Raw genomic sequence first — 17,569 nt, forward strand, 5'->3', positions numbered from 1 at the left:
CTTTTGCAAGGTTTTGCAGAACAGCAGTAGTAGTTTTTTCTAATGCTTGTTGTTTGTTAGAGCCAACCCAAAGTTGCTACTGAAACCACTTCTGCTCTATAGCTCTATTTTTAGTAAAACAAATTTCCTAGGAATTTTAATTTTAATTTCTTGGATACACATTTTTCCAGGAACTTAGGCTATGCAAAAAGTGTTTTTAAAAATATGAATGGCCTACACCTAAATTATAGACAGGGACATTTTTTGTCAATAAAATTGTTTTTAGACTCTAAATTGTCAACTAGGTTTTATTTTAAAGCTATATTGCACGTGTCAGATCTTCCACAAGAAAGGTCATATCATTTGCCTTTTTAAAAGAAATTCATTCTGAAATTATGAGCATTTTAACTGAACTTTGCTGGAAAAGGAAAATTCAGATACTTTAGATTTAACAAGTTCTGTGACTTTCTTTATATCCCTTTGTCTGCTTGTGAGAAAGAAAGCAAACAAATCAAGTGATCAGCCCAAAAATATCTTCTGACAAAAAAAAAGTCTAAAATGCCAACCATCCCATCAGTGTTCTAGTACAACTAACTTACTGTCTGGTTGAACCATAATACAGTGATCCAATTGCTATGCTGCCTCCTCCCTCTTCTCTGATTTCTGCACTCGTGCAAGCTACCTGTTTCTTTCCATTTGTGTGTCGGGATGGTACTCTGTAGAACAAGGCTTTATCCTGAAAGGAGAACCTGCAACAAAATGTTGCACTATGGAATGTTCAGGCTTCCCAGTAAACTGTGCCCTCTGCCAGGATACTCCATACCACCACAGTTTACTATTTCTGTGTCCAATGAACATGGTTCAGTGATCGGCTTTGTGATAGACCTTGATAGGTTATGTTGGGGTTCCCCCCGCCTTAGTTTTCCCCCCTAAATATTTGTGTACTTCTGCAAACCTTAATATTGTCACAAGCCTGCTGAAACATCTCCTGTTGTGTGTGGATGACTACATAAAGTTGGCACTGAGAGACGAGTTCACTATTAGTAGATTGGATAGGATTCTGTTTAACCACCAGCCAGGCATGTACGCCGGTTGTGTAGTAGTTACGTGAGCTTCCCACAGCACTGCTCAGGATTTAGAAGAGTGGCCATCTGCCCCTTACCTTAGAAGCAGGGCCTGCCTGTGAGATCACCCTGTCCTGCAGCCTCTAGGCCCAGTGCCAGCTGCATTACTTAAGCACTTAAAATAGAGTCGCTGGGACACAGCAGAAAGAGCCTAGAATGCTGACCATTTCCAAAAGAGCTGCAGAGTACAGCTATAAGGTGGGGGAAGGGAACATGCTCTATGACTGAACAGTTTCGTGAAAAAGAAAATATTGCTGTGCAATAATTAGGCAGGTTTGACGCAAACTAGTTTGGAAGAACTGCTATACCTAACTTTCTAACCTTGGGAACGAGGTATTTCCAAGGGGGTTGTACAGGTTCTCAGGGGCCCAGCTCCCCTAGCAGGTCATGACCTCTGTTTAAAATATGCAAATATTAAGATACTACATGACTTAACAAATGCAAGTGGCATAGAGGGCAGTAACTGGCAGAGCACAAATTCAGACTCTGTTCCTACATTTCTCCCCAGTTTATTTTTAATACTGTCCTAGATTGCCTGGCATAATTGCCATACATCTTCCCTTTATGCCCATACGGAAAAAAGGTCATATTGTGTTCAAACTGGTGGATATAGACTTGTGCAGTATTCTGCCCAAAGTAATCCCTAATCCCACTACATCCAACTTCTTCCTTTGGCGTATAGTGTCCTCAGGTGGGTTTGAACTCCTGCTGCTCAGAGGCAGGAAAACTTGATTGCTTCAAAGGAGGTTGCTGACTCTCTCCTCCTCTGAAGTTCATTCCTGCCTTCACTCAGAGCAGCGTTTCTCAAAACTTTAATACCTATCAGTCTTTAATACTATCTAAATTAATGTTTTCAGATTCTGGTTTCTTTCCTTCTTTTGGTGTTACAATGATCCTGTGCCTCCACAGAGTACTGGCTAAGTAAATTTTTGTACAAGTATTTCTTAACCAACCATATAGTAGCAGTACATGTGGTGGGGTGTAGCCACCCTTCTGACATCACCATGACTGCTATTTACCCAGATGAGTGAGGGGTGCTATGATTGGTTGCTTGGGTATTTCAACGCTGATAATAATGGCTACTTCCTTCGCAGCCTGTAATGCTTGCAAAAACTGTAACACTGTGGTCCAGCTTGCATATCACTTTATGACTGAACCACAATTAAAATAAATTAAGGGCTGTATTCAACTAAATTGTTGCACTAGGGGAAGCCAGTGCAAGGATTCCCAATAGCTCATTCTTCCCTTCCTTCCCCCATGTCCTCTCCAAATTTGCTCCGGAGGGTCGGGAGAACCCCCAGAACAGCGTGCAGGGGCAAGAGAGGGGAGATTGTTACATCAGACAAGCAGACTGACAGAATTATCTCCTTAGTGCAACCTTGAGTGCTGGTACATGCTGCTGAAATGGTGTGTGTTTCTTCCCTGTTCCTGTTCCTGCTGCGCTTCTTGGATACAAGGCTTAATATTGCATCCAAACCTGGGATTGTAGTTTGTTTCTCTTCAAAGAAACCACCAATGGTAACCTAGGTTTGATGCTTGTGGTTTATTTGGGGTAAGCAAACCATGAGTTGAGGTTCTGACATCACGACAAGCATGTTTCCTAGCAGCATGGCAGCAGCAGGAGCAGAGGAGAAGCAAAGTGCCCATGATTTCAGCAGTGTGCACACTGCATTCACATAACCCCAGAGCTTGGAAGCTTACTTTTAAAAAATAATAAATTACAGTTACATGTCCCCCCAAAAGTAGTAATTACCGTTACAATTACAGTTGCTCTGAAAGTAACTGATTACTTTATTTTTACTCAAAAGTAATTTCTACAATTACATTTTAGTTACTTTTTAAAATAAAATTGCGTACAAGGTGCTGGCCTTGGCTGCTGCACATCTAAGTAGCCTAAAACAACATTAAAAATAAGCACACACATACAGAGGGTAGTAATATATATATTTTTTATCCATAAGATTAACAGAATGGCATAACAGAATCTCACATTCCCTCGCCCCACCCCTAGCAATGATGATACCTCAACACACATATTTTTGTATATATATATTGCCTCCAGCTCTTTTCTCCTTCCACTCCTGTCAATTTTTAAACAATTGTTTTCTCCACGCCATCTCGCTCTCCACCTCCTCCCTTGTCGCCTCCTAAGCACCCATAGAGCATGAAGGAAGAACAACGCTGCACAGAAGCCCAATTTGAAGCACATGATTTTTATTCACAAATCAGAGGAGCAGAAGACGTCCCCTGCTCCCCCCCAAGTAATGTGCAAAAGTAATGCTGGAAACATTACAATTACTCCTCAAAAGTAATGAAGTTACTACTCGTTCTATTACCAGTAAAATGTAATGAAGTTACCCACTTGTTACTCAAAAAAGTAATAAATTACAAGTAGTTCGTTACTTCCAAGCTCTGCATAAAACCACTGTTTGTTTTAATAATGGTTAGGCATCTGCCTTATACTGAGTCAGACTATTGGTTCATCTAACTCAGGATTGTCTGCACTGACTGGCAGTGCCTCTCCAGGGTTTCAGGCAGAGAACTATCCCAGCCCGACCTGGAGTTGCCGGAGATTGAACCGGGGACCTTCTACATGCAAGGCAGATGCTCTACCACTGAGCTATAGTCCTGAATGTGACATGCAAACCAGGCCTCTATTGCTCAATCCTCTGAAGGTGACTGATGCTGGAAAGGCAATCCCATCCTTCCTATTTCTTGGGGAAGGAACAGAAAAATATAGTGAGCCTGGGAAAGCATTTGGACCAAGCAAGGTCCATGTGCAATTTTGACTGTGCGGGTGAGGATTAGAAAGAGAAAGAAATTCTTCCAGCCAGCATGGCTAATGATCAGAATGATGGGAGCTGTAGTTTAACATCGGGAGGGCCATAGATTACCTCTCCCTGCTCTAGGCCTTTACCTTCCCATTAAGCACCATCAAACTATAATGTTGACATTATTTACAGTTTAGAAAAAAGAGTGATTTTTACCATTGCCAATTTTTTTCTTTTTTTAAGTTTTGAGGGAATCTACTGCCTTTCAACCCTGAGGTGGGTTTGTATCTGTGTTTTAAGCTTCAGGCAAGGGCTATTTTGTGAACAGTTGCCAATTATTCTGTGGCGAAGTTTATTTGTGGGTGCTTTTTGAGGAAGTTGCCCTTTCTCAGTCTAATCTATTAACACAAGAATAACATGGGGAAACAATATATTAACTAATCAACAAAATCACTGACAGGGAAATTTTGCTAGGCTACCTTAACATTGATAATACCACTAATGATAAATAAAAATTATATCCCTAATCCACCTGCAGGCTTCTGCATGTTTATCCCTCCCTGGATGGGAAAACACAAAAAGGTCCTGCATGTGCACTTCTATTCCTCAACCCAACAAGAAGAGCCCTTTGGAAAAGGTTAAAATCCCACCATTTAGAAAAATGATGGCGGTGGGGATTTAGTCCCCTCTCCTCCCTTTTCCTAATTAGTAGGATTTAGCTTTTGGGGCAGGGTTCCACAAATAAAGTTGTGGCTGGTCTGCAGTGCACACGCATGTCGGATCAGAGCCATGGTATTTAATACTGAAAAAGAAGTGTATGCCACACTTAAATAGTAATGTCCTCCCCACAAAACAGTGTAGCAGTTTTGGGGTAGTGCAGAAAACTGGGTTGGATCTAAAGGTGTCATTCTGTTCACAGAAGGGCCTTTGAGCCAACAGGAGCACCCCTAGCATAAGGGGAAAGGTAAATTTTCACAGATTGTCTGTCTGTCTCTCTTTCACTGACACACACACGGACCCCTGGAACTGATTTTCAAGGAGTTGCAGAGGGGTAGAGGTTTCCATGGGGGGACTCCACTCCTGAGACCTTAGGACCCAATCTCTTACGTTTCTTAATAGCATCCCTTCCCAGCCATGCTTTATTAGATAAACGTACAAATATATTGTATTTAATAAATTATACCTTGATTATTTCAAGCAATCCAATAATATTGTGTTAAATTGTTTTTGATCTTTTAACTGAATCATACAGTACGACATACGAATTTTTCATTCATTCATTTTTAAACAAAATGTTTAATTGAAAATAGATTCATTTTCTCAATAAAGACTGGAGCTTGAAATGAACTATGTGATTATTTAGATAAGCACATATTGCAAAACTGTCTGGCTTTTTATGCAAAGAAATTAATCTTTGTAATAATAATGCATGTTTAAATGTACAAGATATATACTAATTCTTGACCAATTCTCTTTAATAACATCATGACATTTGTGTTTATCAGTTTTAAAGAAATTATACAATCATTTCAGTTTATAAGGAATAATTTATTTCCTTTTTATATTTTGATTTTCTGTACTAGTATTTTAACATATGTCTCTTTTTTTTTACAGAGATCAACAATCTTCATGTTACTATTATCAGGTTTTTTTTAATTTTGCTTTTATTTAGGTATTTTAGTTTCCTCATCTTTGTTGTCTTGTTGCATATGTGAAAGTTTAAAGTTGTCTTAAAACTAGCAACTCTGTTGCAATCAGAATTATGATTAGCCATTGCAGAATTTGCTGTAACTAAAAAAAATAAAAACAGTTAACGCATTGGTGCAACAGAGTGATTATGTTATTGCTATAAGTATTCTTACACTGTTTTCTTTTCCTCCTGTATTTGTGTATTAGGTTGTTGTGAATGCCCTTCTAGGAGCAATTCCATCCATCATGAACGTGCTTCTCGTTTGTCTTATATTCTGGCTAATTTTCAGCATCATGGGAGTAAACTTGTTTGCTGGCAAGTTCTACCACTGCATTAACACCACAACTGGTGACATGTTCACAGTCGACCAAGTTAACAATAAGAGTCAGTGTGAGCAACTCATAAGTGCAAATGAAACAGCCAGATGGAAAAACGTGAAAGTTAACTTTGATAATGTAGGATTTGGGTATCTTTCTTTACTGCAAGTAGTAAGTGAACACTCTTTACAGGCTACTTCTTGCTTATTTAGTGTATAATAAAAAGTTAGTTCAGCTTGTTGCCACTTACAGTGTAATTGGTCTCATAGGCAGGATTTCTGTGGTAAAGGGACCATAGAATCATTGTGGAATACCAGAACACAAAATACAGGTAGACTAAAATTGTACTTTGAGAGTGTTGGACTAGATTTAGGGAGAGCCCCACTTCAAATCCCCAGTAACCTATGAAGCTCACTGGGTGATTTTGCAATAGTCCCCAGCTCACTGCCTAACCTACCTCACAGGGTTGTTGTGAGGATAAAAGTGGGAAGGACACATGCGCCGTTTTCAGCTCCTTGGAGGAAATGCAGGACATAAATGTAATAAATAAAATACATTCAGAAGTAAGTCCCATTGAGATCAATGGCATCGTGTATAGGATTGTAGCTCCACCTCTTATTCTGCACAGTTCTGCCCAGGATTCCAGTTTTTGGTTAAGCTACAATGTAGTGCCTGAGTATACTGCCAAAGATCACAGAATCTTAGGAAACACTTTTCATAGAAAGAGTTGATATGCACTCTCCTCCTAATAATTTATTTTGATTACTGTGAGATCAGCTGAACAGGAGCAATAAGTACAGGCACTATTTCCTGAATATTTTTTTTAAAAAAACAGTGAACACAGTTGGGTAGTAGATAACAAGACGCAGGCATTTTTAATTTAAACATTAATCCCTTTAAATATAGTTATATAGAATGGTATAATTGCTGTCAACTAGGGATGGGGGAGGAAATTATTCAGTTCACATTTAAAGGTGAATCTACCCAATTAGCACACTCCAAAATAATATGTGAATCGAAGTACAGCCAACCTTTGAAATTTGCAGTTCTCCAGCCAAGCAATGTGTACAAAAATGTACAGTATGTATTAAGGGAAAGTGTGCACAGAAATGCATATATTAGTGAAAATAACATACAAAATGCTTTATATTGGGAGAAATGGTTTTGCAAAAATTTGTATATTAGGGAAAATTCATATAAATTGTATATAGTAGGATAAATTCTCTCTAAAATGCTGGTGAATTTTCATGAGGACATTTTTTTTGAAAAAGTGCAAATGATGTGGAAATGTGGAGAATTGAACTTAAGATTGGAAAAATGAGAAAGTGAAAGACATTGAAATTGTCAGAGTCGCCCATCCCTACTGTCAACACACCTGGTGTTAAGAACATGTCTTATTTTTCCCACCACCATATTGGCATGAAATAAATGTGGCATTTGGACCTCCATCCTTGGCAGCATGAGCTCTTCTGCATTAGAATAGGCAGAGTGTGAGTAGGTGATAATAATTAACTCACTAGAGAGTAACCCCCATTAAACACAGTGGGACTTACTTCCAAGAAAGCATACACTGGCTTGTCCTGTAAGAGCATGAAAATATTAATGAACATACACAGTGGGTGGCATCATAATAGAAATGCAGGAAATTTCAAAAGCTCTCTGTGAGTCTGTTATACTTTTAGATAAATTAAGTTATATCTTATTTCCATATTTCCAGTTATTTCTCTCCTACTTGCCCTTTGTATAATTAATGCACTGAAGCATTGGATTTGAAAATGTGTTTGCTTGTGAATTATCTTAAATATATAAGTTGGATCCAGACCAAGTTAGTTCTTATGTAAATCAATGGGACTTAAGTTATGACTACCATGTCCATTCGATCTCATTGAGATAGAAATTTAACTAATTTATAGCACAATCCTATGCATGTCTACTCAGAAGTAAGTATCCTAGGTTCAATGGAACTTCCAAGTAAGCGCATCTGAGGCATATTTACTTGGGAGCAAGTCTCACTGAACTCAATGGGACTTACATCTGAGTAAACCAGTATAGGTTTCCACTGCATGACTGGATCCTATCCTTTGAAAGCAAAGAGCTTGGACCGCTCAACTTTTAATTTAATCCAAGTTACAGCATATATAAAGTATTCCTGTTGTGATGTTGATAAAAAACTGGTACAAGACACTAAGCACTATTGTAAGTTCAAAGTTTCATATTCTAAATATTTTCTGAATATAGGCTACGTTTAAAGGATGGATGGATATTATGTATGCAGCAGTTGATTCAAGAAATGTAAGTACTCTGTATTCTTTGCAAAGCAAAGAGTAGTCTCTAGAATTCTGCTTTTGAAATATACTTCAGGATAGGATAATATTAATGTGAACAAAAATTATGTTCAAATTATATAGCACACTGATTTGATAACATGAGGAATGCCAGGCATGCTGTCAATTAAAAATTAAGATATAATACTACTGTGGCCCCTCCAGAAGTCCTTTTGCATTGTGCATTCATGATGATTTGATGATGGTATCAGGATGGTTATACATGATCCTGCTTTCAATACTGTTTACACCTGTTTCATACCATAAATGTTCCAGGGATGTTGTTTTTTTGTGCTGCTTTTATTGTGCGATAGTGCAAGAGTGCCCCTCCAGATGGCAATAATGCAGTAATATTGGGGAAGCATTGCAGCACTAACAAAGCTGAATGATGTGTCAACGTTCTAGTATAAATCCTCTACTAATGCACTATTGTTGTGCCAATGACATGTTGCAGAATGCATCTGCAAAAAAGCCCAGTTTGGAGGGACCCAGAGATGTGTTTTGAATTGGTGCTAACTTGCAAGCATTTTTTTTAAGTGTTTTGTTGAGATTTTGCAATCATTTTACTTATTTTGTAGGTGCTGGATCAGCCTATGTATGAAATCAACCTTTATATGTATCTTTACTTTGTTATCTTCATAATCTTTGGATCATTCTTCACCCTGAATCTATTCATTGGTGTCATCATTGATAACTTCAATCAGCAAAAAAAGAAGATAAGTATTTACCTGTATATCTTTAAAGCTCACATAAAAAGTGTCTAGATCCTATGAACTGATTAAATGAAATTAGTTGCTCGGCCTGTTGAAAAAAACCCAAAATAACAGTGGAGAGATCTGCAAATATTCATGGCTATTTGGAGCAGTGCCTTGCCTTACAAAACACAGACATTGTTGGGTCACACTGGAGAGCAGTTTCTGCAGAATAGTTCTGTGTCTGACCATGCTTCCTCTCATTCCTCAGAATGCAGGGGCAGTTATGGTTTATATAAGTGGATAATCTGGACCTCTCCAGATGCTGCTGGACTACAACTCCCATCATCCCTGACCATTGCCCATGCTGCCTGGGGCTGATGGGAATTGGGAGTCCAACAGCATCTGGAGGGCTACAGGTTCCCCACTTCTGCTCTACCTGAAATCTTTCATTCTTACTGAATTGAGTCTAATTTGACATTTTACAACTAGTAAAAGGACACTGCAGTTTAAAGTGTATCACCTTTTACTGACATGGTTAGGAATGCTGCAACAACCTCCCTGTAAAGCCCAATTGGGCCCAATATTTATTTTTATTTTGGTTATGAATGTGGAAGAAATGCTAGTAAGCTTAAAGGCCATATGCGAGGATATGATTATAACCAGTGTTCATGTTATGCTCTCACTTTGGAGGTCAAGACATCTTTATGACAGAAGAACAGAAAAAGTACTACAATGCCATGAAAAAGTTGGGGTCTAAAAAGCCTCAAAAGCCTATACCTAGACCAGGGGTAAGTGATATGTTCCAGCCTATTCTAGACAGAAAGATCCAATTTTTAAAAAAGAGGAAGCAAGGGGAGAAGAGCTGCTTGAGCTACCTATAAACTGGTGGTAGCAATCAATATGAATACATTTAAAGGACTTTGTTTTTCTTGACCTCCTACGTGCGTATGTACTAGCTCAGCCTTTCCCAACCAGTGTGCCTCCAGATGTTGTTGGACCACGACTCCCATCAGCCTCAGCCAGCATTGCCAATGGTCAGGAAAGATGGGAGTTGTGGTCCAACAACATCTGGAGGCACACTGGTTGGGAAAGGCTGTACTAGCTATATGCTATACAAATTACTTACTATGCAAGTTGTAATCAAACAGCATATCCATCATAGCATTCACTGATCAAAATCTCTTCTTCATACTTCAGAACAAATATCAAGGCATGGTTTTTGATTTTGTGACAAGACAAGTATTTGACATCAGTATTATGATTCTCATCTGCCTTAATATGATCACCATGATGGTCGAAACGGATGATCAAAGTCAATCAATGACAGACGTTCTGTCCCGGATTAACCTGATATTCATTGTCCTTTTCTCTGGGGAATGTGTCCTCAAACTAATTTCCCTGCGCTATTATTATTTCACTATTGGATGGAACATCTTTGATTTTGTGGTTGTCATCCTCTCCATTGTAGGTAAGACCCGTCATAAATAAAATGAGTAAAATGTTACACTTTGCTTTCTTTTTTTCTCAACACAGTTGTTCAGCAACATTCTTTTCCTGATTGTATCTAGCCTCTATAAGTAATGATTGGATCACTTACATTATCACCATAGCTTCTGAATATATTTGGCAAAATATGTACAAAAATAGTTTATTATATGTGTGATAATATAGGTTGCACGCACCCACTTCTTCTGATGAGACAGGTTGAAATCTGAAGTTGCTAGGTCTCAGTGAGTAGGATTTTCCTCTTTCTGTCCTAGTATCTTCACTATATTCAGAGAATATATCCAAAAGTTTTCCCTCTCAGTCAGTGCTGCTGGATCTATGTCATCGAATGCAAAGAACCAGGATGTCATATCCAGTATGTAAGAAAAACTACAACTGACTTATTCACACTCTTCAGAAACCACAAATCAGCAATCTTAACAAAAAAATGGAGCAACCAGTTGCAAAACATTTCAATGCTGCAGGCCACAGCCTGTTGGACTTTCCTATAACAGCTGTAGAGATGCCAACAGATACAGCAGCATTGACTAAGAGGAAGAACTTTTGGATATACTCTCTGGACACATTGGCATCACATGGAGGACAGTACAAGCATCACTTAGCTTCTGCTAATGAAGCCCCTCTGAGCATTCCATCCTCAAAGCTCTATAACTGCCACCTTGGTAACAGCATTTGTATGTTAGCAGCTGATGAAGGTGGAAGCCAAATGTTTTGTTAGAACAATAAAAATCTCTGTTTTGTTAATCACAGTTACATGTACAGTGCCATGAAAAGGTATTTGCCCCCTGTCTGATTTTCTGCATGGTTTCCTATTTTTGGCACTGAATGTTATCAGATCAAACCTAATTATTAGGGAAAAGGGAACCTGAGTGACCAAATAACACAAAATTTTGATACCTATTTCGTTTATTTATTAAAGAAAGTTAAGCAATACCCAATGCCCCCGTGTGAAAAAGTAATCGCCCCCTTAGACTCAAAAAGTTCCATCTTTGACTCATCTGTCCATAGACCATTGTTTGCCCAAAAGCACCTGGATGATCGTCAAGAGTTCTGGAACAATGGATGGAACTTTTTGGGCAACATGGGCCCCGTTATGTCTGGCGAAAACCAAACACTGCATTCCACATGAAGAACCTCATACCAACAGTCAAGCGTGGTGGTGGCCAGTGCCGGTTCTAAAGGGCGGCCAGGTGGGGCACTGGCCCGATGCCCCTGGAGCTACAGGGGGTCCTCCACTCTCCTTCCGTGGTTCGTGGAAGCATCCACGGACCACCATCCCCCCGCTATCCCCCCACTTTACCTACCTTTACGCCGTTTTTTGCAGGCGCAGATTTGCCATCAATAAAGATGGTGGCCAAGGTTTCCTTAAGGGGCTGAAGCCTCTGCTGCCATCTTGGCTGATGGCACGCATGCGTGCTACACGCGCACGTTGCTGCCATCATCAAAGATGGCGGCAGAGGCTTCAGCTCCTTAGGGAAACCTTGGCCGCCATCTTGATTGATGGCAAAGCTGCGCGCACCGCAAATAACAATGGAAAGGTAGGTGAAGCATGGGGATAGCGGGGTGATGGCGGGCGGTGCAGAAGCTCCTGTCTTGCGATCCACGGATGCTTAAGTTCCGCAGATGCTTAAGTTCCGCAGATCACAGAGGGGAGCGGAGGGGCCCAGGGTAGGCTGGTACCCAAGGGCCCCGGCATGCCTGGGGCCGGCCCTGGTGGTGGCAGTGTCATGGTTTGGGGATGCTTTGCTACATCAGGACCTGGGTGACTTGCCATCATTGAAGGAATCATGAATTCTGCTTTGTATCAGAGAATTCTACAGGAGAATGTCAGGCCATCCATCTGTCAGCTGAAGCTGAAGCACGGCTGGGTCATGCAACAAGACAATGACTTGACACACACAAGCAAGTCTACATCAGAATGGTTGAGGAACAAGAAATTTAAAGTTTTGGAATGGCCTAGTCAAAGTCCAGACCTAAACCCCATTGAGATGTTGTGGCAAGGAGCAGTTCATGCTCGAAAACCCACAAATGTCACTGAGTTAAAGCAGTTCTGGATGGAAGAGTGGGCCAAAATTCCACCACAGAGCTGTGAGAGACTGATCAAGAACTACAGGAAGCGTTTGGTTGTAGTCATTGTTGCTAAAGGTGACGTAACCAGGTTTTGAGTCTAAGGGGGCAATTACTTTTTCACACTAGGTGTTGCTTAACTTCCTTTAATAAATAAATGAAATAAGTATCAAACTTTTGTGTTATTTGTTCATTCAGGTTCCCTTTTCCCTAATACTAGGTTTGGTTCAAGATCTGATAACATTCAGTGCCAAAAATATGCAACCATGCAGAAAATCAGACAGGGGGCGAATACTTTTTCACGGCACTGTATATATATATATCTATATAGATATCTGTCTGTTAGCTTCACCTCCCAATCTACTGGAAACGTCCGTCCCTAAGAATTTCTGGCTGGAGTCAGCCATTGCTCAAATGCCTCCAGTCAGTTAGGCTTTGGAATTACAATGGCCAAGGCCTTTACATTCGAAGAGGTTTCCAGTCTGTGTTCTGGGCTGCCATGACTCAGCTGAAACTACACTTGGATTGTGATTTCAGGTAAATTTAAACCCAAAGCTTAAAAGGAACACTAAGAAAATGTTCCCCAATTACATTGCATGGAATAAACTGACCACAATGTGTTTTGCAAGGGCTCGCAACCTAGCAATGCCAGACTTCATTTTTTTCCGGCCTGTCATTCCAGGTTTCTGCACAGTCCAACCTGCCAGAACTCCCCCCCCCCGCCGCATATGCCTCTCATCGGAGCACTGAGATGAACATACTCCTCTGGGTCTCCGCTTGTGATTAATGGCTGCTGGATTGGGTATTGTGGCTTGATGGGGACTAGGGATGGCCCAAGACATTTTGTTGCCTGAGGCAAAGGACAAAATAGCAACACCTCCGCCCCACATTTATGTACCGATGTTGACTAGACTAACAGTTGTGGCTTAACACTGGAGATGGGGCAGCATCCTCCACTGCATCCGCATGAAGCAGCCCAACATGGGATGGAGGGCAGGCTGCGTGGCCCACACAGCTTATTGTCAATCCTCACTTTGCAGCTTCTGCTACTGAGGTGGCTCCCATATTCAGCCAAATGGTTCGGGTCAGCTCTTGTACATAGCAACACAATCCAGCTCAGCTGTCAGGGAGGTCAAGCAGTTGCTAAGTAGTGCATAAACATCCACCCTCCTCCTTTCATGTAAACCCAACAGGCTTGCCTGCTCCATTAGGCAGGCATTCAGCTTTTGTTGGTTATCGCTGACTTCTTCCTACTCCAGAAGTACCTTTGTTCCACTTCTAGTAACTGCATAAGCAAACCGTTGCCTAATGCTATATTTAAATTGGTTATTCTCAAATGTGTTACCTGATTTAGGGTACCCAATTCAAATAACAATCACCTAAGATGAATACAGGTTTAGGTAACACGCATCACTTTGCATATGTTAGATAAAATATAAAAGTTGACTTCTAACATTCCTGAGTCATTATTGCAAACTGCCACAAAGAAGAAAAGTCAGCTGTTTACAATCTATTCCTATGCATGTTCACTCAGAGGAAAGCTTGCTTTGCTCAATGGGGCTTACTTCCAAGTCAGTGTGCATTGGAGTGCAGTCATTGAAAGCTTCTTGAAGTGAGCAGGTAAGTGAAGACAAAACACTGACAATTAGCTCTTACACTATTATTTTATTTTTAACAGGTATGTTCCTAGCAGAGATTATTGAAAAATACTTTGTGTCGCCTACCTTGTTCCGAGTCATCCGACTCGCCAGGATAGGTCGAATCCTGCGCCTAATCAAGGGTGCAAAAGGGATCCGCACTCTGCTTTTTGCCTTGATGATGTCTCTCCCTGCCTTGTTTAACATTGGCCTCCTCCTTTTCCTCGTCATGTTCATCTATGCTATATTTGGAATGTCCAACTTTGCCTATGTGAAGAGAGAAGTGGGAATTGATGACATGTTCAACTTTGAAACTTTTGGCAACAGCATGATCTGCCTCTTCCAAATCACCACTTCTGCTGGCTGGGATGGTTTGCTAGCACCCATTCTCAACAGCGGGCCACCAGACTGTGACCCTCAAAAAGCCCACGAAGGAAGCTCAGTCAAAGGAGACTGCGGCAATCCTTCTGTTGGGATTTTCTTCTTTGTGAGCTATATTATCATATCATTTTTAGTTGTAGTAAACATGTATATCGCAGTCATTTTGGAGAACTTTGGTGTGGCGACTGAAGAAAGCGCTGAGCCTTTGAGTGAGGATGATTTTGAGATGTTCTATGAAGTCTGGGAAAAGTTTGACCCAGATGCAACTCAGTTTATGGAATTTGAAAAACTCTCAGAGTTTGCAGCTGCTCTGGAACCTCCTCTTCATTTACCAAAACCAAACAAGGTTCAGCTTATTGCAATGGATCTACCCATGGTAAGCGGTGACAGAATTCACTGCCTTGACATCTTGTTTGCTTTCACAAAACGCGTTCTGGGGGAGAGTGGAGAGATGGATGCTCTCCGTATACAGATGGAAGACCGCTTTATGCAATCCAATCCTTCCAAAGCCTCCTATGAGCCCATTACAACTACATTAAAAAGAAAACAAGAGGAGTTGTCTGCTGTCATTATTCAGCGGGCTTACAGAAGTTATCGGCTAAGAAAAACAATACACCAAGCTTCATTTGTATATAATAAAAACAAACTAGAAGGAGGGGCTGGCCACCGCATCAAAGACGAAATGCTCATTGACAAGATAAATGAAAACTCTTACACAGAAAAAACAGACCTGACCATGTCAACCGCTCTTTGTCCACCATCTTACGATCGTGTAACCAAACCCATTGAAGAAAAACATGAAAAAGAAGACAAAGATGTACAGAAGAAAAAGTAAAGTACCAGTTAACATTTTTGATTGGGTGACAAATTGTTTACAGCCTGTGTGAGTAATGTAGCTGTGTCAACAGGACTCCTCTAGGTGGTATATGCCAAACAGACAGTTTTTACAAATATACTGTATTCTTCAAGGTCAGTGCCTATAACAAGACAGCAACCCCTTGTCATCAAAATGTGACTATAACGTGAAAAGAATGACAGGAGGTTAGTGTTTTCATTACCAGCTGACACTGCTGAAGAGGAGAGAAAAAAATGGCTAATCAGACTGTAGGGACCAGTAAAAAGGGTTGGGGAAAAAACACTAATATTTTTGTGTGTATTAAAACATAGAACACTTAGTACAGTCAGTGTATCCACTGTTTGCATTTCAACTGCCACATTTGTCATTTTTAAACAAAATATGTGTTGATGGATTTGTTTTGTTCTTTTTATTCACACATTGTGACTATTTTTGTAAATGGGGTTTATGTTGGGGAAGGGGATAAGTACTACTTTGCCGGTATGAGGACCAGGTGTTCTGTTATACGACTCTCTTATATGCACACCAAAATGATTTGCATGGAGGCATGCTGCACTTCTTATAGATCATGCATGGGGAAAAACATTTTGTCCACAAAGAGTAACAGGTTTTTAATAACTCTGTTAAACAGTGAAGGAATACTCTGTTTTGAGGTGCATAGCCAACGTGTTCATGTTGTGTTACATCCAGACAATTCTTCAAAGTCCCCTCAGATCGACAATAGTAAAACAGATGGATTATTTTTGCACAGACAATTAAATCTCCACAAGAGCTGGAGTCAGGAGGCACTGGTTTTATGTCCTTGTTGATTATATTTTCCTGTATGGTGTATTTAAATCAATGTGCCCTTAAAAAAAAACACACCACTGAACTGACCAAAACCCCTTTATACATTTGTTCCGCTTTATCCTGCAGTATTGTTTAGCCATCTTCAGCTCTCAGCAAGGTTGCCAATGTACATGTTTAATGAAGAGCCCTCTGTTGTGTAAATAGTCATTTTACCTGTGGTGCACGTTTGAGCAAATGAGTAACAACCAGAGCACATTTATTGCATCAAATATGTACCACAATAGGTTTAGTGTGCAAGCTTTCAACATGTAAAATGATGTATTCTGTACCATTATAGATAGTTTGGATCCTATCAGTGCATGTTTATATTGCCTATGCTGCTCTTCCTTCAGCTGTCCAGAATCTTTAATATGGGAAGCCACATATCCAAGGTAAAGTGGGAAAAAAGTGTTCAACAAGACCTCATTCCCTCATATCATTAAGCAATATTAGCAGCTACTTGAGAGATTATTTTCTGTTTGATATTTTTAAATTTTAATTGAAAACCAATCTGATGTATAGCCAGACTGTACAGACATGTTGCAAACTGTTAAACTTGTTGAAAATAATGTGGTTAGAATTTTATAAGCAAGTATAAATATTGTAAAAATCATGTTTATTTTATTTTTGAGCATTATGTACATAAAATGAGAAATGAATTTTATCTTAAGGTTGATGTTGCAGCCTTTTGAGTTACATTCTGTCCATAGCACTTTTCTCATGGAAGAACTTCAGAAAATAAGAAATGAAGAAGAGACGGGTAATTGTAGCTTTCTGCTTTTTCAATTGTATTTTCAAGGTGCAATAATTCAATAATTTGTGAATGAAAGATTCACAATTCGCTTGCTTCCAGCAATTCTTTGCAGTTGGAAGAGGATGCAATGTTTTGTTTAAATTTCTAGCAGTGCCTGCATCAGAAAATGTAGCCTTTTTCTTTCACAGAACCATGTTCTTTTCCTCTTTTATTTATGCAGACTGTGTTTGTTCATTTGACTCATGCTTTAATAGAACTGTTACAAATATATCTTGGGTCCACAGTATTTTTTCACAGAAAAAAAATAGCAAAATTATATAACCAAGCACATCACGACATTTTATGTTTCTTACATGGGATATGTTAAATATAGATTATTTCTTTTAATAAACGATCAACATACTGTATTGGTGAACTGCATGCAGGAAATGCTAGTAATATTCTAAATAATGCTGTACATCATTACTAATGTGCAAAATAATAAAGATTAATTTTTTATTGTAATTTCCTTGGCTATTTTTCATATCTAGGATAATATGAAATTCAGTATCTGATGTAAATAGGATCATAACTAAAGCGCTGACGCCAAGCAAACTTGCATGGAACAAACTTTCATTAATATTAACAAGAGTTCATTCTG

General features: G+C 39.6%; 1 protein-coding gene across 1 annotated transcript in view; it reads left to right on the top strand.

The window, feature by feature from the left end:
• Positions 1 to 15,347, top strand: part of LOC133376447 (sodium channel protein type 1 subunit alpha-like) — a 95,825-nt gene extending 80,478 nt beyond the window's left edge. The window contains exons 22-27 of the mRNA XM_061608582.1: positions 5,771 to 6,052; positions 8,120 to 8,173; positions 8,784 to 8,921; positions 9,584 to 9,688; positions 10,098 to 10,368; positions 14,152 to 15,347. Coding sequence (XP_061464566.1) covers positions 5,771 to 6,052; positions 8,120 to 8,173; positions 8,784 to 8,921; positions 9,584 to 9,688; positions 10,098 to 10,368; positions 14,152 to 15,326 — 2,025 coding nt within the window. The 3' untranslated portion in view covers positions 15,327 to 15,347. The remainder of the gene's footprint in view (positions 1 to 5,770; positions 6,053 to 8,119; positions 8,174 to 8,783; positions 8,922 to 9,583; positions 9,689 to 10,097; positions 10,369 to 14,151) is intronic.
• Positions 15,348 to 17,569: the final 2,222 nt, after the last annotated feature.

Source organism: Rhineura floridana, chromosome 2, assembly GCF_030035675.1.
Source record: "Rhineura floridana isolate rRhiFlo1 chromosome 2, rRhiFlo1.hap2, whole genome shotgun sequence".
NCBI classification, from domain to species: Eukaryota; Metazoa; Chordata; class Lepidosauria; order Squamata; family Rhineuridae; genus Rhineura; species Rhineura floridana.